The sequence below is a fragment of the Aulostomus chinensis genome, chromosome 15 (assembly GCF_037954235.1).
Source record: "Aulostomus chinensis isolate RoL2024-O1b breed Wild chromosome 15, RoL_Achi_v1.0, whole genome shotgun sequence".
Taxonomy (NCBI): domain Eukaryota; kingdom Metazoa; phylum Chordata; class Actinopteri; order Syngnathiformes; family Aulostomidae; genus Aulostomus; species Aulostomus chinensis.
The window spans coordinates 9,216,057-9,240,060 of NC_141334.1; the positions used below are offsets into that span (position 1 = coordinate 9,216,057).

The window sequence follows — 24,004 nt, forward strand, 5'->3', positions numbered from 1 at the left end:
ACAAACACCAGTGTTTTACGAAATGGACATGCATAAACATACACGGCACTGACGTGCTGAAACAATAAAAAAAATCTATTATCTAAAGCTTTTGAAGCAAGATAAGAAAAATACTTCAGATTCAACGGTAATCAAATGTAGTATATTGAAATGTGAAATTCTGTTATTACTCACTTTAAAAGATGTAAGAAACAATGACCTCTAGAGGCAATTTAGGTACAAAAAGAAGGTTTATTGTCATATTTACAGCCAGGATGTGATGAGGAAAACACAAAGAGGGAGATCTCCAGGGACAGAGAGTCAAAGAGAGCTGTAAACCTGATAACTGCTGAAAAATCATGTTTCCAAAAGGTGCTACTTGTTCATGAGGGGGTGTTCACCATCCCCTCAGCACTTCCCCTTCTTCATCCATAATTTAAAACAAGTGTTGGTTAATGACATTAAGTGCCAATATGTTAATTTCAGAGGCTCCCAAAAAATATTCTCAGCATTTTCTTCCATTCTCGTCATTACACCTCATCACCACTGTTACAGCGTTGTCACATTTAGACAAAAAAACAACAATCTTAATGAGTTTTGCATAAAAACTAAATAATGTCTGTATCCAGAGTCAACATATATCAACCAAATGCACAAAAAAACCTACAAAATACATTTCTGATGCAGACACGCCTCTCCACCCATCCACCAACTCACAATTGGCCTGGGTCCAGGGACCGCTGCATACAAGTAACAACAAATAACCCAAGTTTCCATCAAAACATGCAAATCAGTCTGTTGATTTGATGAAAGCATTTTAGCATCAACCAGTGTCAATCTTAACAGTACCATTAAGGTTTATTTGCATGTAATTACAGGGCAAGGTGCGTGGAGTCACTTTTAATTTTGATCACTTCTTGATAAACAATGCTGTTCCTAGTTCTTTTTTTTTTTAATTTTTAGGGGAAGACAAGCACCCTATCGGTGAAGGTGTCGTAAGCCCCGCCCATCAGAAAAACCAAGCAGGTTTACGAGATGTTAAATATATTTTCATACACATTGTTCATGATGCGTCTATGTATTTTGTGTCTGTGGATCATAGTGGCCTGTGACATGTAGCTTTTACCCTGCACAATCAAATTTAACCACATAGTTCTTAGGTAATCAGTGGAAATGCCATGAGTGAGATTGAGAAGAGACAGAAGAACTGGGGAGCCACACCTCAGTCCTGAGCTTTGGAGTGCCGGCTGCAGGGGTTGTGGAAGATTCGTATTATGGTCTGGGTTAAGAAGAACTTGTAACTGGCAACTTTGTGTACTTGTGTGTTAGAACTGGACTGGGATGGTAGCGTCTAGACCATGTTATTCCCAGGAATGCTGTCTCTCTTCAGTGCTGCTGCTTCTTAGATAGGTACCTAAACACACACACGCGCACACACGCGCACACACGCACACACACGCACACATACACCGTTATGAATTCATAATAATTTAGAGGCACAATCTGTGTCTTCTATCATAATGGTAAACTTTAAGCGGCTACTAGCACTTTTTAACTGATTATCTAGCAGAGTGTATTCAACTTTTGCCTTGTGATATGTATAAATTAAGAAAAGTGCACCCAAACAACAGGGATTTTAAAAAAAAATTTTTAAAGGTGCTTCTGTGCCAGTACAGGTCAATTTTTCAAAGTCAAAGTGCAGGTAACAGAAGTAATCAGAACCAGGACAACTGAAATATACAGTAACCGCAGAAACTACTGTTTAACCTCAGCCAACCAGTGGAGTGTCAATCTAATACCTGAATCAATTATGAAAAAAAAAATAATATTTAGGGATTCTACTAATTTAAAAAGAGGTTTTTTTTAACCCCCCAAAAAAGTTGCGAACAAAAAAAAAGTGAACAAAATCTGATGGCTCATCGTAGCTGCTTCAGCGTGCCGTTCAGCCTGCGTGTGCCTACCTCTCCCAGTGTTTGTGGTTGAGTCCAGAGAAATCCTCAAGCTTTGCAATTTCTTTGAGGTACTGAGCCAGTTTATACAGCTCCCTGTCCTTCTCTCGGTTAAGATGCGCCTTCATGAAAGGTCGGATCTGACATACAAACACGTACACTTAATATAGATTTCAACACAGAGTGATGGTGTGGAAGTGGAGAGAATGCTGCTGTATGCAGCCTACCTTGAGTCCATTCTGCGGATTCATGAGGAAGTTTCGTCCGATGTCGTCAAACATGATGGTGTTTTTCCTGCTGTAAAACTCTTCATACTTCCCCCAAATCACGCCCAAGGGCTTCACCTGAAGTTACATCATCAAACACACTGCATCAGTGATGTCATCTTCTTACAGAACAATGACTTTCAGTTAAAAGGGTCACAAAGAGACAGCGTTATTTCTTTCCAGTGCATTTCTGTGGGCGTCTATGCTGTTTTCTCAACCAAGTCATCATCACAGTCACTAAAATCTCATTATACAGGTGAATTATGCATTCCATATATCACTCTTCATGTTACACAGAAGCCACTGCTCAATATCAGTCACTTCACAATTCAAGCAAGTTAGTTCTCCCTTTCGCTGGTTTTAACTCCCTCAGAAATCTCATGAAGTTATGTGAAACATCATAAAAGTATAGAGTAAATTTAGCAACAATAACAGAACCCCTCAGTAGTAGGATGGTTGAGTAGAAATCTTTCCTCTGGTGTGAAGGATCTGTTTACATCAATAACATGTGGAAGCACGGCAGTTTTCATTGAGGTCTGTGTTTAAATAGTATTGTAATTTTTAAAATTTTTCTTTATTGTTTAATCTATGAATTGCTGGCAAATGAAAATGCCCCTCAGTTTTTTCCAAAAGGTCAGAGTGATGCATTCAAATGTCAGTTTAGTTTTACATGATAGAAAAAAGCAATCAGTCTACAGGTTCAGGAATCTAGAAGCATTGTGTGTCTGCCAATTGTCGAGAAAAAAATGAAGAAAAAGAAAAAAATGCTGATTAATTTTCTTGGGATTGATGAACTGACTGAGCAGTCACCGCAGCACTATTTTCATGTCATCTGTGTGTTCACTCACCTCCACGACCCCTCTCTTTGGGGTGTGTACCGTGATCATGGCTGCACTGTCCAGCATGAACGTTATTTTGTAGTTAGGGTTGTCTGTCACTCCCAACTCCTAAACACACACACGCGCATGCGCGCACGCGCGCGCACACACACACACACACACACACACACACACACACACACACAACGTCAACTCCCCTGGCCCTCTTAACCAAAACATTGTTGATTAAATTGATTAATGCTGCCACCTTATGGCAAGAATTGGTACAATACAAAGTTACCCCCATGATGACTGAAAACACACTCACCTTCATTTTGGCATCAATCCACTTCATACTTGTAGCAGCTAAACAAAGAATGCACATGTCTGACATCAACACAAATACAAAAAAAACCCAAAAAACTACAAGTGGTCATAAATACATGAATTAAATAAAGACAAGACACTGTTAATCTGAAGGAATCCAGTGACTGAATGACTACGACAGAGAAATAACTGGAGCACACCTGCTTTATTTCCAGTCGGTAAACTTTGTTGAATGCCCCTCCCCTCTAACTCTCGCCACATTTGCCCAGCCTCAAATATTTGAACTCAACGTAGTCTCATACTTGTCCTCTGTAATGGATCCACTGTAAATTGTCCTGATTTAAACATTACTACAGGAGAAAATATGAGATGAGAGGATACTTACACCAGATCACAATGTCATAGTCTTCGTAGGCTGATGTCAGAAACTCATGAAGGTATGGCCTCATCAACTCCTGGCCCGTTTCTGCGCATGACTTGTGATCTAAACAAACGTAAGAGACGCTCATGCCAAGTTCACACCAGCAGCTGACAAACACGATGGATGTTGTGTTTTTCTATTCTGAAAAGTACCCCGCAATTATCCAACAGTGTACACATTCCAGAAATTGGTTCTGTACATTCACAGATAAAAGTACTGTGTCACTGTTAATATACTATTGTACTACTATTTAATAATAAGCTGCAAAATCAGTCAAGTTCTAGTCAGATTCTTGAAGAAACAAATGTGGGTTTTGAGTGAATTTACCAAACAATGTATAGTCCACATCCAGAACCAAGAGCCTTTTGCCTTCTCTGGGACGGTTCAGCTCTTCCACCTTATAGTCTTTCACTCTGCGGGCTATTTTAGCCAGGTTCTCCTCTCTGGAGGAATAGATCAACCATATTTGTTAGCCATCCTTTAGTGAACACTTTAGAAATTCTGTCCTGCCTCTAGATAGACGCACAAATATCTCACCTGTTCTCCACTTCGATGACCTCCTCCTCGATGTCAAAATCATTAACCACGTCGTCATTCTCTGGGGGAGGGGCCAAAACCTCTTCCTTCAGAAACAGAACCCATGCATGGTTTAAGTCAGCTCTATCACAACAATAAGAAAATGTTTGAGGTCTGAGAGCAAATCCTCCTGGCTGGTTAACAACAGAATGAGCCCGGCTGGCCGATTTGAAATTAATACCTGATTGTAATGAGGTCACAATTGAGATATGACTTTCTTTTATCAGAAGGAATGTTCTTTATTCTCATTTTTTTCTGAAAAAGCCATTTAAATGTTTATAATATAATTTTGTGTCATGTGTATCAAACAAAGATTTTTTTTAAGTCTGTAGAATGTGATGGGAAGGCAAGACATCTCTGCCACAATATTTAATCTCAATTGGTATTGAGACACACTTGTTTTTATAACAAATACATTTGAAAATTTGTCTGTGCCAGATTGCATTTTCGATTCTTTTGATTGATCATGCAGCCCTAATTTAAGACGAATAAACCAACAAGTTACCGTGTTAACTTAGTAAATGGTCCTCCAGTTTGAGTCCCAACCAAATACAGTATGTTTGGAGTCAAATCATTGTCGTCTCAGTCATGCCACCTACCAGACTCTCCTCTCTTGTACCCATCATCATGATCTTCGTGTTTGGCTTCAACTTCAGAGAGCCCAGTTTCACTTCATCCTCTGCAGGTTTACCTGGAGGCAGGAATCAGAGATGGAATGAGTACAGAGAGCAGCCAGATGTAGCCTCCTGTAAAATAAAATCCACACAGTATAGGAAGGTGCAGAAATTCGACAGTCAAGCTGTAAATGTTTGTGCGTATAAAACAAAACTGCAGCAAAACCTGGGAATTCATTAGCTCAAAAGTTATATCGTTCTGGAGAGGAGGTTTCAAGAATACTGCTTGCAACTTTCATTTAACAATACAATTATAAAGTTGTATGTCAACAAAATAAACCATTCATTAAAGACAGTTATGATATTTTCACAATTGTTATGGATATAACACAGTGTTTTATATATATATAAATACATGCGTAAAGAATGCACGCCTACTCACCTTTGACCTTTAGTCCCAGTAGTTTCTGTCTCTCTGGTAGCACCCCAGTCAAGGTCTTAATGGACTGTTTCAAATCCATCACTGTGTCTTCTTCAGAGAGAGAACTGATGGAGTATTCCTGACCTCCCCACTTTATGATCACTGATACTGACATGGCTCAAACGGGCTCTTCACACACACGTAAATATTTCCAGCCACACTAACAAACATACACCTTGCAAAGAGAGGAGATGCAAAATAAACAGAGGGGTGTCACATTGGAACAAGGTGTAGCTTCAACAAAAGACAACAAATAGCAAATCATGACGGCAAAAGCCATGTTCGGCGTGCTCAGTCTTGGCTGGACAGCAAGAGACACAATGACCAACCGCTAAAATAAGAGAACAGACTTGGCAGACCCTTATGTTGATATTTTTAGCATGACTCGGCTAACATTAACTAGCTGAAATGTAACCACACCAGGGAACTAGCGAGCTAGCTATTAGCTGACTATGCTATACTGATTGCGTATCCTTACCAGATAGAGCAAGCTAATATATAACGACTGGCAAACACTGTGAGATTTAGCCGAAAACTTGAATGAATGAAGTTTGCCGTTCAGTTCCATTCACCGATAGACACACTCTGTTCTTCCTGGCATCCCGACTCCAACCGGTAGTGACGCAGCAACAGAGTTTCGTTACCGTAGTAACCACACTTGAATTTCTACAGATTAAAAAAAACTGGAAAAAAATGATAGCAAATATGTACGTTGCTAACTATCTAATGTTGAAATATATTCAGTGATTGCAAATAAAAAAATAAAATAAAATTAATCAAGTCAAGCCAAACAAAATCTAGTTATATTACATTGAATTTAGCATTGGATGTGGCCCTTTTTATGTTCTAGACGTTTATTACAAATTAAAAAAAACAACAACATGAATTGCTTTTTACACTTCTGTTTTTAAGACAGCTCTTCTGTCTGTGAATTCATGACAGGTACTGTATTTTCTACTTCACCGTTGTCCAGTAAATACCACTGTGGTCAGGGATACTGTTAAGAAAATCTCCTTCTTGACAAAATTCTTTATTTTTTTTACTTTATAATTGATCTTTTATTCAGATTTACTCGTTAATACTTTAGCAACAATTTCATTTCCAGCGGTTGATATTGAATTTTGCAGTAGAAAAGTCTACAGTGGTGAAAAGTAACCGTTTTTACTGAAGTACTCTTCTTAAGTACAATGCCTCTGTGCTTAATCGTACTAATACTATTTTTCATTATTATCTTCTACTCAATCAAAGGAACTGTGTACTTCTCCCACTATCGACAGTACATTAAATCAAAGTGTAGTAAAAAATAGAGTCGACAGAGGGTCACATTTACTTCCCAGTTCAATGATCGTGACAATCTAATCTGTACCCCTCATCAAAATATTTGTTTAAAAAGTTAAAAGTAAGTAACATCAAGACCTGGTCAAATTACTTGGAATTTCCATTACTGCGACTGTCTGATGCCAGAACAGTTGAAGAGACGGGATCATTTGCGCATGTGCAAAACATCCTCCTCGATTCTCTGGATAATGGCTACTTGACGAGATGAGCGGATCGGCCGCATCCCATGATTGTGAGGCGCCTCCATCTAGAGGACCGTTAACTCCGGCGGTGCCGAGTTAAAATGGTCGATATTCGACCAGAAAAGCAGCCCAAACCTGTTGTACATATTGCAAACGTCGCCCTAAAAACGTAAGTTCATTTTTTCCCGTCTTACTTGTCGTTGAGCGCCATAGCCTACCCAGGGTTCTAGCAGTCTGTTTGCAGGCTAGGCTACAGAGGGGCTTAAGGTTCTTCGCTTGGGGGGCAGTTGTTGAAAATGTTACTCTTAAATAGAATCAGTTAGCAGCTAGTACATCAATGTGTGTACGCGCTGTCAAGTTACACAAACCTGTAGCCTCAGAGTCGAGCAATAGTGTCGCTTAAAGTGTTATTTCCCTCTGTTGACAGTTGCTAACACACAGCTAAGCTAGCTGACTACGTTAGCTTGGCTCTGTGCCTGATGCCTGCTCGATGCGGCTCATCATCTCTTCACAGTACGTCCACGATTATGTTTCCCTTTGACATAGCAAATTACGCACAGATACACTGAAGCCGCGGATTTACGTTAAGTGTGCTCACTGTTAATTAACGCGTAAATCATGCTTTGGGTTGCAGTGTTTTTGCAGTGCAGCGAATGGTTAGTTTTTTTTCCTCTCTCTCTCTCTCTCTCCCGTCGAGACAGAGGGGTTACTGGAGTTCATCACGTACCACAGTCGATGCAGCACTCACTCATCCATGACAAGTTTAGTGCTCGTGTCTCGGTTAGGGGACGGGCGTAATGATTCCATCCATCCAGACCAAGTATACATACTCCAATGCTGTGGATTGATTACGGCTGATAAAAATATAGTTGTAGACGGCCGGTTATGTAATCTCAGGCCCTGCGAACTGATCTCCGGTGACAGTCGCGTTGAATTCACAATTATGTAAGGTATTAGGATCCTGGCTGGAATCAGCCTGCGGGGAGCATAATTCATGGAAACTTTAATATTTCCAACCTTGAGGAAGTATCTGGCATCAGAGAGGCTAGAAACCTGCAGATATGATACATTGGAAAACATGTAAGTCTGCTTTTAATTAACCCATCAGTATTTGTTTTTTGTTTTTTTTGTCGACACTGGTTGTAGTCCCCCCCCATGTCATTCTCGGACATTAAGAAGTACAAAAAGTGAAAGTCAAATCCCTTTAAAGGTGGAGCAGGACATGATGTCCTAAAGTGACCCTTCATATTTGTGTGAGTGACTGCACTGTCATTCAAAATAATCACAAAACAGCACTGGTTAAACAAAGCTTATGTGAAAGGATTTGTGCTGCTTTTTTTGCTGGAAATCCTCCCACTAACCAGCTGATGGACTGTGTTGTCTGGATTTATCTTTATCTTGTCCGTGTTCTTATCAGCCATCACATACTCCCTCTGGTGTGTATTTTGGCAGATTTTTTTTTTAAATTTAGTCACAGATTTGTATCTAATGTCTGTGTAAGTTTGATTGTATCTAATCATCATTCTGTTTTATGTTTAGTTGAGATTTAGTTGACAAAAAGTCTTTTAATCGAATCTTAGTTAGTCGGTAACTAGTTTAGTGTTGTTTTAATCATTGTAAATTGACCTCTATGTCTTTGTGGTGAGCTTGTCAGTTTTTTGTGAAGCATATTTTGATTTAGGTGTTTTTTTTTGTGTGTGATTGAAATATGAGCAGTCTTAGCCTGACTTAGGTAATTATCGTCAACGTCAAGTTTTATTGGTATTTAGTCTGCTTTTCAAGTCCAAAATTACCAACAGTTATTGGTTATTTTTTATTAATTTTTGTAAAAGAAAAAAATACATTTTAAAAAGCACAAGACTAATCAATTTATGTTTTAGATAACCAAAAAAAAATAAAAATGAAGCTTTAACTGAACCAAAAAGGATATCACGCCTTCCTCTGCTCATCTGATGTAAATACTGTAGCTGGGCCTGGTTACTGGTGATCATGAGACGGATCTGAGGCAGACTGATGTTTTATCAAGTCAATTCTTCTTCATATTTTTGAAATGTATGCCAAGTTTTCTTTGCTCTCGATTGTGACTTAAAATGAATTTAAATGTTCACATTACATTTTACATTTGATGCAGGCTTTTTTTTTTTTTTTTTGAACATTTATTAGAACAGGTTCCTTGACAGAGTCACACACATCATTCCAAAACCTTATGACAAGGTACTCAATACACAATATTCTTTGCAAGTCTAATTATGTCCACAATAGTAAGAGGGAGAAAAATAAAATAAAATAACATAAAATAAAACAAGGAATAAAAATACCATCCAGCCCAGTTAAATAGAGACAATATTCTCATCTCTCCAAATACATTATCACGGGTGCCCATTTTTCAAGATATAAGTCAGTCTGAAGTCGTAGGGTTGCTGTTATGCGTTCCATGCAGTTTACATCCTTAAGCCTTTGGTACCACTGGTCCAGGGTGGGTGGGTGGGGTTTGAGCCAATTTACTGTGATCATTTTATGTGCAATTAACAGAAGAACCCTTTGCAAAAACACCTGGTTTTTCCCTAAATCAACTGTTGATGCTGTACCCAAAGTCAGTTGCTGTGGTTCAATTGGTCTATTTATTTTTAAAATCTCACTTATTTGTCGTTTCACCTCTTCCCAGAATTTTACCAATTTAGGACAGTCCCAAAAGATGTGGGAAAAGTCCCCTGTTATGCCACAACCTCTCCAGCACAGGGGGGAACAGTTGCTGTCGTAACTAGCTATTATCAAAGGAGTTTTAAAATATCTTACTCTTAACTTCCAGCTGAATTCCCTCCAGGCTGGGCTGCTTAAACATTTCTGCCAGGGCACCCAAGAACTCTCCCATTCTCCGTCAGCAATCACGGCATTAGATTCCAGTTCCCACTTAGCTTTCACTTCCAGTGTATCCATTGAAGTGTCCATACGTATTCTGCCGTATATGCAAGATATTGTATTTTTAATGTTCATTTTATTCTCAACTGTCTCAATCCAATATTGTTCAAAATTAGATGGAGCTTCTTTAATATTGTCCCACTCTTTGTGTGTCATCAGATAATGCCGAATTTGAAAATATCTAAATAAATCCTTAGAGTCAATACCGTATTTTGCCTGAAGCTGTGAGAAAGCCCTTAGAGTCCTTCCTTCGAATAACTGATTTATTGTGATTAGGCCCTTCCCTGCCCATCTAATGAAACCACAGTCCATTTTTGCCGGCAGAAAGTCACATGCCGTAGTTATTTTTGCTGCTCTCGATAGAGATAGAGGTAAATTCAACAATCGTCTTGTCCTTTCCCAAACCTTTAGTGTATGATTAACGTATTCATTTTGTATCCTAAGTTTACGCCTTGCTTTTGAATTTAGAAAGGGAAGAGTTGAAAGCGACACATTTTTTACTGAACCTTGTTCTATATGCACCCATCTTGTGTCCATATCTAATTTCATCCATGAAACCAGTTTTCCAAGTTGTGCTGCCCAGTAGTAGCTTCGGAAATGTGGCAAGGCCAATCCACCTTTTACCCTGGGTGCACAGAGTGTTTTCAATCTCACTCTAGGCCTTTTGTTCTGCCATATAAATTTGGAAATCAGCTTATCCAGTAATGTAAAGGTAGATACATGAGCGGTGATAGGTAGAGCATTGAACAGAAATAACATTCTTGGCAGAACATTCATCCTGATAGTTTCTATCCTCCCAACTAAGGACAAAGGAAGCACCTCCCATCTTTCCATGTCATTTTTGATCTGAGACATTAGTTTATCATAATTTGCCTTATATAACTGATTTGGATGCAGGCTTTTTTATACTGAAATTGAGTTAGACAAGCCATAACAAATCACTAAATACGTATTTATGTTAATCAGTACGTTTATTTATCTTTGGCTGATATCCAAAACCAAGGTATTTGTATGCGGTATTGAGACCTAAAAAGTCTGAAGTCTTTTATAGGTTTGGATTGTAGGGAGAGACGCGCTAACAGCCATTACATACTTGTAAAACACTTATCAGTGATTTGCTGATAAAGCCTGTTGTGGTTGTATATAACAGCAACAAATGCTTACAAAAATCATCACTTTCATGAAACATGTACATCATTGTTGTCATCAGAATGCTGTATTGGAATTGTAGCCAAGGGATGGTTTTATCTGCCATCAGAGGGGTTACTTGAGTTCATGATGTAATACAATTGATGCAGCACTCACTCATCCATGACGAGTGTAGTGTCAGTGTCTCGGTTAAAGACGCAGTGGTGTGAATGGATACACCCATCTAGACTAAGCTAGCCACACTGCTTGTGGAGAGGATGGGCTGCTCTCTCATCCAGTAGCTGCGTTTATAAAAGTTTTCCCAAACACTAAAAAGCCAGCACAACCATAAATGATGCCAAAGTATGGTAGAGGGCTTTCAGCATCAGCATTTGTTCTTTTCATCAGGCTAAGGAAACACTTCAGTGCTGCGCTTAAGTACTATAAAGTTTGGGAAAATCCTCATGAGATACTGCGTTTATATTTCAAATAGCATTACTCTATTGTGGACATGATGGAACATTGCAAACCAAAGAGCAATAAATTAATGAACAGGACAGCTTTATTGCAAATTGGGTTTTATAAGAATTCCATATGATGAAGTACCTCTTGTAAGACATTTAGATAATAAATTTCCAGGCATTCCAATATTCTTAAACTGTTAATCAAAATGGCTTATCTTGGCTTATTTCATAAAAATCATTAATATTAAATACGCTGATTGTTAATATATGGATTTTTCCTCCACTTTTTCTTCCCCTTTGGTTGTGTCATCAATACTTAAAAGAATAAATGTAGACTCAATACGTCTTAAGAAGCAAATGTAAACAGAACATGTTCAACACAAGGATGAAAATCCTCTGTTGGAGTTCTGACCATCGCAACAAATATTGTTGTATGCCAAGTTAGTTGTGAAACATGATTTGCTCTTGAAGAAATAGTCTTTCATATTTATTTATACATATATATATATATATATATATATATATATATATAAAATTATATATGCTTTGTGTGTGTGTGTGTGTGTGTGTGTGTGAGTGTGAGTGTATGTGTGTGTCAATAAACGGATACCGCAGTTTTACCTCAGTTGTCAAGCATGATGTCACACTTTCACAAAAACAGCCAAGAATATTACTACACTGTATTTTTGACAGCTTCCTGTGCAGCTCTTATGTTACATTCTATGCAAGAGCTCAGTGTTGGGCCTGAACTCAAGTGCATATTTTCTATATTGAGAGTGATTATTGAATAATAGATTTGGTTTTGTAGGCGATAGTTGTTGAATAGGCAGGTCTTGGCATAGCCACGCTCTAACAGTGTATATTCACACTGTTGGAACTGATGCAACGATGCAGTATTCCTTTAAAATCCAGGTAGTTGCATCATATTCCAGATAAGTTGTTTTCCCTGGATTGGGTTTCCTGCTTTTTGGTCTGAGTGGGGAGGGATACAGATACATAAATGAGGAAGGAGGACTGAAAACAAAAAAATATTCAGTGTATCCAGATTTTTGAGTTACTGCCACACCCTTCATAAATAAAAACGGAGAAAGAAGCACCTGTTGACAGCACTAGAATTAGAATGATATTTTTGTCCTTATTTTGATAGATTTAAACAATATATTCCAAAACCTAGGTTATAGAGGGCCGAAGAAATGGAGATGGTTCACAACATCAGAAAATATGGAAATGACAAAACAAAAATAATGTCTGAAAACATTTAACAACACTCGGCAGCTCAATACAGTTGATCTATAACGTATATCTGCACACTTAGCTATGGTAGTTTTTGAATTGATAAACATGTTGTTTTTTTTAGAATAAGCATGATTGTTTGTTTGATCTTTTTATTGCTTCCTTCTGAATTTCCTCAGTCTGTCTCTCTACATTCATGGGACCTCCCCTCAGTCTCCACATCCTTCCTCCTCCTTTGCTAACTGCCTTCATTCTTTTTGCTTATTTTTCTCTTTTCATCTGCAACAACACTCCCTTCCTGGCATCGTATCAAATTTCCGTCAACTTTCTTTGCTTTGTCCACATTTCTCTGCAGCGCACCTACTGGTAACATCCCGTCTTAGTGGTCAGTTCTGCCTGCTGATCAGAGGTTAACCTGAGGCCATGGCAGTTAAGGACCGTGTAGAGGCGGTGCTCAATGTGGGTCTGCGTGTTCCCAGCATCATGCTGTTGGATGTCTTGTACCGCTGGGATGTCAGCTCTTTCTTCCAGAAGATCCAGCGCTCCAGCCTCTCCAACAACCCTCTGTTCCAGTACAAATACCTGGCACTGTACCTGCACTATGTCGGTCAGTGGCGGTGTCTCTTGCTCACACTCACACGAACACCTGTGGTGTTTCCATCTGTTTAGGGGACAAGCGTATTGACATCAGTTTCAAAGCCAAACCTCACTGTCAACTTAAACCAGAAAAGCAGGGACAGCCAAAAGAGGTCCTGAAATTTCAATTAATCAAATAAAATTTAAATAGAATAAAAACAATTTCCTTCCAAGATATTCATGAATCTTGTTGCTGCAGAGCCATTCTAAGAGATGTAAAACAGTCTTCACAGCACAGTAACCTGATAGACTCTTGTATTTAGATACTTTTAGAGTATTTCTCTGAAGCACTGAAAGACCATGATTTGGGTTAGCTAAGAAAAGCAGATATTGGGTGTATGTGTATGCGTGCGCGTTTGTGCATGGGCCTTGTCAGGTTTGGCTGCTGTTGGCTAATGAGCCAATAGGCTTGGTATGTGCTGATGAGCGGACAGACAGAAAAAGCTAGAGAGGCAAGCAGAAAAAACCAAAAGTACTTGTTGCTCAGTGCCTTTTGGATGTGATTGTAGATGGTTGACTGTTGAACAATCAGCCTGCTGGCAGCAGTGAACGTTTGAGTTTCAGAAATAGCTCCCTACAGTTACATAAGAAACATCCGTAAACCACACACAAACACAACAGGTACATCACTTCAATGAATTTAAACATGTGGTCTGCCAACTGGAAGTGAACTTTCTACCTGTTTGTTTGACTACATCACAGGTTACATCCTGAGCTTGGTACTCCTGACTCTGCCACGTCAGCACCTGGTGAAACTGTACCTGTATGTGCTTACGGCCCTGCTGCTCTTTGCTGGCCATCAAGTCTCAAGGTAAAAAAAAAAAGCATGCACACAAATGCACAGATTTAAAATGCATCCATTAGAAGTGTGAAGATGCTGCTAGCTATACCACAGTTTTGTACGCTGATACCTTTTTTTAAGACTTGGATTCTTGTGAGCTCTTGTTCTTTCACAGGATAGTCTCTCATTCCCCAATCGCAGGCAGATTTGAATCATGGTATTTCCAGCTAAAGGTGGATACATTGATATCATAGTGCCATTAAATGGCCAGTTTCTTCGATTTGTAATGTCAGTGTTGTTTTTAGCAAGCAGTCACTCGACATTTTATCATTTTTATTGTGCATTAACCCTTAAAAAATATATCATTGGCTAGTTTCAAGGCTGTAGGTAAGGTCTGAGGTATACATTGTCAAAGTGGATTTTCTTGCAAGTTAAACATTTTGTCCTCTTTGTCAGGGATTATGTCCGCAGCGAACTGGAGTCTGGCCATGAAGGACCTGTCTACCTGGATCCACTCTCCATGAACAGATTCACCACCGCACTCATAGGTATAACATTCAAGCATGCACACTGGTTATCTTTCAATGGAAACCACTGTTCTCGATCCACAGCAAAATTATTTACAATTGACAAAACAGCAGTTGCTGTAAAGTGCAAAAAGCAGATTGTTTATCCTTTTTCTTTTTGTCTTTGTTGTTGTTCTTTCATCCATTCTGATATATAGAAGATGCATATTTGCCACTTGCAGTGTGAAAGTAGGAACCTTTTCAATAAAAATTTCCCAGGCTTTTCTCTACTGGCTTCTTTGTCTTTAGGGAAGACGCTAAGCAGCACCAGAGTGGCTGCTCTGTATTTTGTCTCTGCATCAAACTTTCTGATGAGGGAACAGCTGAAAAGGTTCAAATTTCTCCTCCGTATTAAAAAGGTATCTCTTTTTAAGGAAATATATACGTGGCCATTTTTCTGCAAATCACACTGAACACTAACTTTTACTTCAACGTGTGCAGATGGCTGATCCATTTTGAAATGGAAATGTTAGAGTTGCTTTGTTCTGTTTCTGTTGGCCCTGGTTTCATCGAACTGGAGAGTAGAGACGGAGTCTCCTGGGCTATTAATAGTCCATACCGAGTGCTGGAGTCACTGCACAGTGATAGCACAAGAAAGCAGAAATAACATGGTTGAAGTGATAATATGTACTTCTGCAAAGGAGGGGGGGGGGGGGGGGGTGGATTAAAGCTACTATATCCAGGAAGCTCCAGTAAATAATATAGCAGACTTTGGCCCTGTTTACACCTGGCATTAGCATGTGTCCTGGGTAATTTGATCACAAGTTGATCGCTAAAAGTAAGTCCTTTTACACCAGGCACCTGAAGATAGCGCTTGTGATGGCATCTCACATCCCAGCATATTTATCCATGTACTCCATATATAGCTCTAATTATGTGAAAATGAAATGTGGTATCTATATCATGTTCATCATTTTATTTGCTGTGAATTTTATAAAAAAAACAAACTTATTCTCGTTCTATAGCGACAGTGATATTTTAATTGAATTATCTAAATGAATTCTAATCAATGTGGTCAAGAGTTATAGCATTGAATATGTCCTCAAAAAATGATCAAACTAGGCAACTGGACTCAGCCTCTTGTAAGTGAAGACGTTTCGCCTCTCATCAGAACATTCAGAACTGAAGAAGCTTCTTGGATGAGAGGCGAAACGTCTTCTCTTACAAGAGGTTGAGTCCAGTTTCCTAGTTTGACCATTTTTTGAGGATTACGATGACCTGGATAACTGAGAATATTCACAAATACATTGAATATGTCCTAGGTGTGCCCTCCTGGGTTCATTCACATCTGCACTTGGAGCTAAATTTCAATAAGAAGAGTGTGGAAATGTTCCTCTGTTTCAGGTCAGCTGGTGGTGTGTACACTTTGTTCCTGTGTGATGCAGACCAAGAGGATTTGGCTTTTCTCCGCTCACCTCCTCCCTCTGGTGGCCAGACTGTGTCTAGTCCCGCTGGAGACCATTGTCTTCATCAATAAATTCTCCATGATCTTCACGGGCTTGGAGGTCATTTATTTCCTGGCTTCCAACTTACTGGTACCATACAACCTGGCAAAGACTGCCTACAGGGAGCTGGCTCAGGTAATACTGCAGTTGGCTTGGCCAGCTTTAGTCTAATCTCATTAGCGCTTTTTTATTGAGGTGTTACTTTTTTTTTTTCTTTTTTTTGGGGTCCTGATGGGTTTTTCTTGTGTTTAATTTCAAAGTAATTCTTTCTTTGTCCCTCCAGGTGGTGGAAGTGTACGGGCTGCTAGCTTTGGGCATGTCTCTGTGGAACCAGCTGGTCCTCCCAGTTCTGTTCATGTGTTTTTGGCTGCTATTGTTTGCGCTGCAGATCTACTCATACTTTAGCACCAGAGACCAGCCTACCTCAAGAGAGAGGCTTCTTTTCCTCTTTCTTACCAGGTATGTACAGTTAAAGCCTTAAAAAAACATGACACATTGCAATGAAAGGTGTTCAGGGTCCTTTTTTTAGTCTTTCAACTAATCTATTTTTGTCCTCCTTTATTTCAGCATTGCAGAATGTTGTAGTACGCCGTACTCCCTACTCGGCCTGGTTTTTACTGTCTCCTTCATTGCTCTGGGAGTTCTCACACTCTGCAAGTTTTACCTGCAAGGCTACAGAGCCTTCATGAATGACAACACAATGCACAGGTCAGCATCACGAGTGTGTGGTTACGTGATTTGTTTGTGTCTGGATGAACTTCAGTCTCATTCCTCTCCTGTCCTTGCAGGGGCATGACAGAAGGAATCACTCTGCTCATCCTGGCTGTACAGACTGGCCTCATCGAGCTGCAGGTCATCCATCGAGCCTTCCTCCTCTCCATCATCCTCTTCATCGTTGTTGCCTCCATCCTGCAGTCAATGCTGGAGATAGCAGACCCCATCGTCCTGGCCCTGGGTGCATCCAGAGACAAGTAAGCTGAATTTACTATACAGTATTTTTTTGTAATAGAAGCTTAAATTCCTACTTTTATTTTTGTATGTTTTCGCCTCACTGACTACATCCATAAATTCTACAGTCATTGCAGTTAAAGTTGTAAAATGATTCTGTCCTTTTGGAGGAAAGTGATTTCAGCAGAGTTCTTTGGAGTTCAAATCAACGAAGTATGAAATTAAACTGGTTTCTACAAATCTACTCATTCATTCTTGTCAAACGTAATACACAACTAATTGGGTATGAAGAAGGCTTGAGGATATTACGCTCTGTGTATTTTGGCATTTTGAAATTAAATAACCCTTTTGTTGGACACAAATTAAAGGAAGAGAAGTTGACATATTTGTTTTATGATTGCCTCAAAGGGCTGGCAGCAACTGTGAAATGAGCAAATGTACCCTGAGACGAGCTGCGCGTAAGCAAAAGTCCCATGTTGGCAGGGATGACGCTGCTGATCTCTTGTTCTCCCACTGTTGTTCAGGAGTTTGTGGAAGCACTTCCGAGCTGTGTCCCTGTGCCTGTTCCTGCTGATCTTTCCAGCCTACATGGCATATATGATCTGTCAGTTCTTCCACATGGACTTCTGGCTTCTCATCATCATCTCCTCTTCCATCCTCACCTCACTGCAGGTAACACAGAAAACCATTAGTTCGGATGTGCAGTTTTGTTTTTACCTCTTTTTGAATTTAAAAACATTTATGGAACAAAATATCAATTAATATACCTAAATTGACTCATTCTCAAAAGATATTCACAAGGGTAAACTTATCTATGTGCCATTGACAGGTAAAAATAATCCACAGTGACTAATGCCTGCACTGCACTCTTGCACTTTAAAGGGGAGCTATTAGATTCATTGGCAGGTCTTTGTAATTGATTTTGGACTCCTACAGAGCTGAGTGGACATGAGTATCAGATATTGTAGAAGCACTTATAGGTCAGAAAAGACAACCAAAATAAAAGCATCATAGAGACCATTTTCATTTCTGAACAACTCATGTTGATCAAAGTGTTTTAAACACCTCCTTGCTGCTTGTGCATTATATTTAATGTCTTCATTTGTGTGTGTTCCTGTGGCCCAGGTACTTGGCACTCTGCTGATCTATGTTCTCTTCATGGTCGAGGAGTTTCGTAAAGCTCCAGTAGAGAACATGGATGAAGTGATCTACTGTGTCAATGGGACCTACAGATTGCTGGAGTTCCTGGTGAGTATTCGTTAAGAGCTTGGTACGGTCTTCACCAAATAGTTTTCTTGCTCTTTGTCCACCTTGAGGTACAGCACACAGTGGAGGTATGTTTCATCAAAAACTACAGGGTTTCTCCTTGAGAACAAAGATGGCTACATAAAGAACTATGATAACATGACCCACTGGATGTAGCAGAGTTCCTAAACTATTTGTGTATTCACAAACCGTTGATGGTGTGGTGGCAGTTTCAGGGGGGATGAACAATGTGGAAGTTAGCCTGACTCAGGAGGGAGAGGGGCAATGTCGAAATCATACGGTCAACTTGGACTGTGTTGGCTCCTTGCACAGCAGCCCCGACCATCAGTGTGAGTGAATGTGAATGAGGCATTGCTGTGAGGCACCTAGAGTACCAGGAATGTAGAGGGAAAAAAACTATGGAGAAAAAAAAGAATTTAGTGCAAAACAACAGTGTCATATAATATGGCATCACTATCTTTGCCTGCTGTCTTGTTCTGTAGGTTGCGGTGTGTGTGGTGTGCTACGGTGTGTCTGAGACAGTGTTTGGGGAGTGGAGTGTGATGGGCAGCACCATCATCCTGGTCCACTCGTACTATAACGTCTGGCTCAGAGCCCAGCTTGGCTGGCAGAGCTTCCTGCTCAGGAGAGATGCTGTAAACAAGATCAAAAGCCTCCCCACAGCTACCAACGCACAGCTGCAACAGTACAACGACATCTGTGCTATCTGCTACCAGGTAGGCCCTTAACACCCAGTAGGACTCATTTCAAATGAATGCTCAGCTCGCCTGTTTGCTCTGTTACATGTTAATATTGTTGATTTATTTTTAAACCAATTACATTAAATGTCAATCTCCTCTCCAGGACATGACCAATGCTGTCATCACTCCATGTAGTCATTTCTTCCACGCTGGATGTCTGAAGAAATGGCTTTATGTCCAGGAGACGTGTCCTCTCTGTCACTCACAACTCAAGAGCCAATCACCAGCCAGCAATGTCCCCACCCAAGATGCCCATGCAGCCAATCAGAGTGCTGCCGGCCAGGAAGAAGCCCCAGACAGTGAAGAGCAGAGAGATGGTGCGCCTCCAGATAAGGAGGAGAAGGAAATAGGAGAGCTGGAGGGAGATACTGAACCCCCCACTTTAGCTGGAGAAGCTTCTTCGTCCTCCTCTGGTGTCGAGTGTTCTCCTCAGCAGTTAGTCAGGGCTCCATCATCATGTTCTTCACCCACCACATCCACGACTGAGTTGAGCCAGTCACCCCCACATCCAACATCCTCGTCTTCCTCTTCTTCCTCTGACACATTGGACATGCCCCTCTGCCCCCCATTGCTCTCCCACTCACCCACTCCCTCCATCTCCCACCACTCACAGCTACTGGCCAAGGTAGAGATGGCGCCTGCTGAGCCGGAGCCGGGACAAGGCTCGCTATCAGACAGCCAGGAGTCATGTACAGGCCCGCCATCACAGCCTGACCAGCCCGCCCCCCCCTCGGAGGAGCACTGTCCTCCTCCCAACAGCCTCTGAGCCGCTTTGTAACATGCATCCAACACAAGCATGCGCATCTCAATACTCCCATCTGCCTATATTCAACTTCTCCAGCGGTTAGCATTCCCATCATGTCAGGAATTCAACTGCAAAAACCAATCAAAAATAATATCAAAGAGTTCATAACAGTAGATTATATTTTGTAACATAAATGTATTTCCATGAAGACTCATGCCAGTAATGATTTCTCAACATGCTCAAGAAATGTGATATCCTGATTGAAACTGAAGTATGACATCACTCCTTAATGTGAAATTTTTGTTTGACATTGATACGAGACTCTCAGTGGCATTTCTAAACTAGTGCTTATTCCTGCGCAGGTTCACACTCATCATCACAAGTCACTGCAGTTCTGTCGGTGCCATCATCTACCACAGCAGGGTACAAGAGCCCTGACATACCCGCATACCAAGCAGTGACAAAGTCCAAACATTTCATGAAATGTCTCCACGTTTTCATTAGGTTCTTGTCGGATGGCAGTAGTGGTGTTTGTATGTGTGAGTTAACAGACTGAATGTGGTTCTTAAGGCCGTCACATGACCTAAGACCTGGTGCTAAGCAACCGGGTACATGGAGTGATCTCATCTAGTGTGAACTAATCAAGTTATTCACCTGGAATAACTTGTTTCAAGTACAAAGCTTTTGTCTATAATCAGCATCTGAAACTTGTTTGGCTGGTCCCAGCAACAGTTCTACTCCTCATCGCCAAATTTTTGTATGACTCTTATTTTAAAGATCATTTTTACGTGACTGCTTTATTGGACTGTAAACCAGATGCAACAGAGGCCAGAGTTTGTATTCGAACCTTCAGCATTATCAGAACATGGATTCAAGGTACTCATCTCCCACTCATCCCCCTGAGTGCAGCTGATTCTCTCACAGAAACACACACACACACACTCAACCAGTCACATTGAAGCGGTTTGCCATCAATCCCGTGATTGTTGACTCCATAACCTTGATCCATCCAACTTCTGTCAAAACCAATCATATCAGATCACCTTCATCCTCCTGCTGTTCAAGTTCTGCTTCATCAAATGTTACAACCAGTAGGTTGAACTGTGTGATGTGAAGGAATATTTTCTCTCCCGCAAGCATGCTAGCACCACCCCCACACACACACGCACACGCGCGCGCTCACACACGCATGCGCGCGCGCTCGCACTCACTCACATAGGCTCAGCAGCACACGGGGGAGAACAGAAGTCATTCGTGTTGAGAGACTTCCCATCTCAATGATGCTGATGCACGCTTATATGTAGACGCTTGCATGTTTCCAGTTACCATAGCATCCATGTGTTTGTCCTCATTGTGCTCCAACCTTGGTGTTTCTCTGCCTTTTTTTTTTTTTTCGGGAGGGTGGGATGGGTGGGGGGGTTGCATTTGCACTAATGTCATTTATACTAGCAACGCTCCAAAGCTGTGTTGTGGCTGTTGGCAACCAAATACCCTCTGATGTGTTTGTGTACGAGGAAACAGCCCGTTCTCTTTGTGTGTAATGTATATAAATGTTGCTCTGTATGGCGTCTATATTAAGCCAGAGGAGTGTTGATACATCAGTCTGTCAGCTCTTGGTTTCTTCGAAGCTTCCCAGCGGTTTGATCTACTTTTGTTACTTTACATTACCGAAGACAAACTGTTCATTAAGAAGCTTTTGAGTAATCCAGTCTTCTGTGATACCAGCCAGTGTTACTGCCTCTCCAGTCTGTATGACGCGTCCTCAAGCTGGTGTGATCACTCCGGTGCCCTCTACTGTTAGGAGTGGGATCAGCATGACGCTGATGGCTGGGAGACACACTAGTTACCAGTATTATCACATTACTAAAGGTCTATTTACTATGAATGAATTTATTGATGACATTGAAAGTGTTGGCTGTAGGTTCTGAGAATGAATACATGACCAGTGTAGGATCAAACCTCGCCAGTGCTGTTCAGATGTCCGTGCTTATTTTTTTTAAGAGATGAAATGTAGAGTTTGATGTATTTTGCACATGATCTTCTGAAAGGTGAATTATTCTTGAACGACTTCTCATTTTATTGTCAGTTCCACTCTATAGACCATCATTTCCAAGCACTTACAGTTACAAAACTCATTAACACTTTGTGGTGCACATGATTTGCATCGTGCAGTGCAAAACACCTGCAAAGATTAAAAAAAAAATCAAATGCACCACAAAATGGCAAAAGTGTGAATCCGAATTCTAGTGGTCAACAATAAATAAAGTGGCAGAGCAGCCTGTCAGCTATTGATTCCAGGTGTATTTGCTGGGTTTACTCCATGTTGGAGGATGTGCAGTCACTCTCCTGCTATGAACTGTGATGTGTTCATACTGTCTGGGACAGTTAAACATCAAATCTTGTAAGGGATTAAATTCTCATTATTTGACTACATAAGCTATGCATCTGATAACTAAAGAAGGTTTATGGACATTTCAAGCTTTATTTGCATTCAGTTTTGGAGCTCTAGTGTTTTAAGTTGTAAAATATACTTTCATCATCCATCCAAGTACTGTGTGTTTGTCAACATCAAATTATTACCTATGTAAATACAGGTCCTGTACGATGAGAGCGAAGAATGTTAGTTACAGTGCGAGACATGTATTTCTTTGTCACAATACTTTGCTAAATCATTCCTCTCTAATGTTGAAAAATGTAAGCAAATGGAATCTGTAGCTGACACCCAGCTCTCTGGCCGTTTATTTTCTTCATGCATTTTTAATGAGCAGTTCAGGAAAGAACTGCTGTCCCGTGTCGCTGCCTCTGACTCATCAGATGGAGGATTTACCTCCAAAAAAAGCCCTGGTTATGTTCAGCGCTGCTCTACCTGTGACTCCCTTAATGACATTGTCTCTCTTATCGGTCATTTTTCTTTTGTCTCATGACGTTTTCTACTCTTCTATTTAGGACCTGATCTAGAAGCTGACTGAATGCCAGTTGTATTCTGTTGAAATGCTCCATCATGGTTTTGAACTTGATGCCTGGCATTGCCTTGGTTATTTTACAAACATTGAATGTCAGAAATAAAATGAACCATCCACCCTGGGCTCTGCCTTTATTTGAATACATTCATTTACACCACATAGTACATACACATAAAGTAGCGCCGCAGCTTGGTTTGTAATATATTCAAAAATACATGTAGGTTATATTACACCAACTCATAAACTAAAAGTAGGCTTCCCAATGTCTACATTTACTTATTTACCATTACAAATAACTGATTGTATGAACATGACCAAGTTAGTGGGTAGAGTTTGTCAAATTTACAAACAGGTCGTTTTAGTGACGTGCTAAAGAAATTAAACTTTTATATGGCAGAAGCAGAGGTGTTTTTGTGGGACAAAATTTCCAAAATACCTACAAAATACTTTAACCCTTCAGAAGCAATGAAACCCCTAACAATGCATATATTTTACGATGGAAACAAAAAACAAGAAACATGATTGCTATAAGCTGCAGGTGCTAAGCTATGAGTTAGCTTGTAGCCATGAGTAGCACGAGCTAGTTTGTGACGCAGCTGAAACCAACTAAAGCGTCATTTGCCAAATTATTTACACCCGTGTGCCCCCCCCCCCAACACACACACACACACACACACATATACCTGAAAACACCCTGAAACGACTGATTTATTCATCTCCAGGCTGCTTAGTGTCGCGGAACCGACGCATGATGTCGCTGTTGTGTTGCTTTTATTCCGCGAGGAGGACGAGCACGCCGGCGGACCCACACGGACGACAGTTGAGCGTCAGTCCTGCACCGGTGAGTTGATATCGATCATTTAAACGGATGAGACACGTTTGTCTTTAACCTGCCGTGATATTTATGCCCTTCTTAGGGCTCCTGATGGCCTCAGGTGTGTTGTCTAATTCTCTTTTGGTTCCTAATTTTGTTTCACTTTATCATACCAGGGCCTCGCTATCATATTTCAGGAAATAATATCTATTGGAACCCTAAAATATAACAGCTGAATAAAAAATGAAGCCTAAAATATTTAAACATACCTGATGTAAAAAAAAAATTAAGGTTTACTCACCCTTTCACGCCAGTGTATTTGTCTATTATTGTATTTTTGTAGAAATAATTGAAGTATTTTTCATGTCCGGGTTTTATTGTTATTGGATTTAACGAAATAACTCG

The 24,004-nt window shown here is 40.3% G+C and overlaps 2 protein-coding genes across 5 annotated transcripts; one reads left to right on the forward strand and one right to left on the reverse strand.

Annotated features, from left to right (window-relative positions):
* Nucleotides 1-220: 220 nt before the first annotated feature.
* Nucleotides 221-7,827, reverse strand: ublcp1 (ubiquitin-like domain containing CTD phosphatase 1). 3 transcript variants are annotated; one of them, XM_086225913.1, is made up of 11 exons: nucleotides 7,679-7,827; nucleotides 5,393-5,606; nucleotides 4,936-5,027; nucleotides 4,298-4,383; nucleotides 4,088-4,203; nucleotides 3,725-3,823; nucleotides 3,341-3,378; nucleotides 3,043-3,141; nucleotides 2,156-2,272; nucleotides 1,941-2,068; nucleotides 221-1,393 (listed from the first exon to the last, which is right to left on the reverse strand). In XM_086225913.1, exons 2-11 carry the CDS (start codon nucleotides 5,544-5,546, stop codon nucleotides 1,366-1,368), a joined length of 957 nt encoding a protein of 318 aa, XP_086082039.1. In that variant the 5' UTR covers nucleotides 5,547-5,606; nucleotides 7,679-7,827; the 3' UTR covers nucleotides 221-1,365. The 3 variants fall into 3 exon arrangements, with proteins under 3 accessions (XP_086082039.1, XP_086082040.1, XP_086082038.1); XM_086225914.1 differs by lacking the exon at nucleotides 7,679-7,827 and adding an exon at nucleotides 7,320-7,588; XM_086225912.1 differs by lacking the exon at nucleotides 7,679-7,827 and adding an exon at nucleotides 5,910-6,091.
* Nucleotides 6,924-22,906, forward strand: LOC147248551 (RING finger protein 145-like). Of its 2 annotated transcripts, XM_086225908.1 has the most exons (13): nucleotides 6,924-7,120; nucleotides 7,379-7,464; nucleotides 13,051-13,302; nucleotides 14,034-14,142; nucleotides 14,569-14,660; nucleotides 16,023-16,258; nucleotides 16,407-16,582; nucleotides 16,691-16,831; nucleotides 16,912-17,094; nucleotides 17,596-17,743; nucleotides 18,197-18,319; nucleotides 18,820-19,053; nucleotides 19,181-22,906. In XM_086225908.1, the coding sequence occupies exons 3-13, from the start codon at nucleotides 13,119-13,121 to the stop codon at nucleotides 19,841-19,843; spliced, it is 2,289 nt and encodes a 762-aa protein (XP_086082034.1). In that variant the 5' UTR covers nucleotides 6,924-7,120; nucleotides 7,379-7,464; nucleotides 13,051-13,118; the 3' UTR covers nucleotides 19,844-22,906. The 2 variants fall into 2 exon arrangements, with proteins under 2 accessions (XP_086082034.1, XP_086082033.1); XM_086225907.1 differs by lacking the exon at nucleotides 7,379-7,464.
* The last annotated feature ends 1,098 nt before the right edge of the window (nucleotides 22,907-24,004 follow it).

Bases quoted from the DNA above. Each gene is read 5' to 3' on its own strand.
- ublcp1 (XM_086225913.1), bottom strand. From the start codon at position 5,546: ATGTCAGTATCAGTGATCATAAAGTGGGGAGGTCAGGAATACTCCATC. The intron at 3,379-3,724 runs GTAAGTATCCTC...TTCTTTGTTTAG, and splicing joins CTATGACATTGTGATCTGGT to CTGCTACAAGTATGAAGTGG. The intron at 1,394-1,940 runs GTAGGCACACGC...GTGTGTGTTTAG, and splicing joins AACCACAAACACTGGGAGAG to GTACCTATCTAAGAAGCAGC.
- LOC147248551 (XM_086225908.1), top strand. From the start codon at position 13,119: ATGGCAGTTAAGGACCGTGTAGAGGCGGTGCTCAATGTGGGTCTGCGT. The intron at 17,095-17,595 runs GTAAGCTGAATT...ACTGTTGTTCAG, and splicing joins CTGGGTGCATCCAGAGACAA to GAGTTTGTGGAAGCACTTCC. The intron at 19,054-19,180 runs GTAGGCCCTTAA...TCTCCTCTCCAG, and splicing joins TCTGTGCTATCTGCTACCAG to GACATGACCAATGCTGTCAT.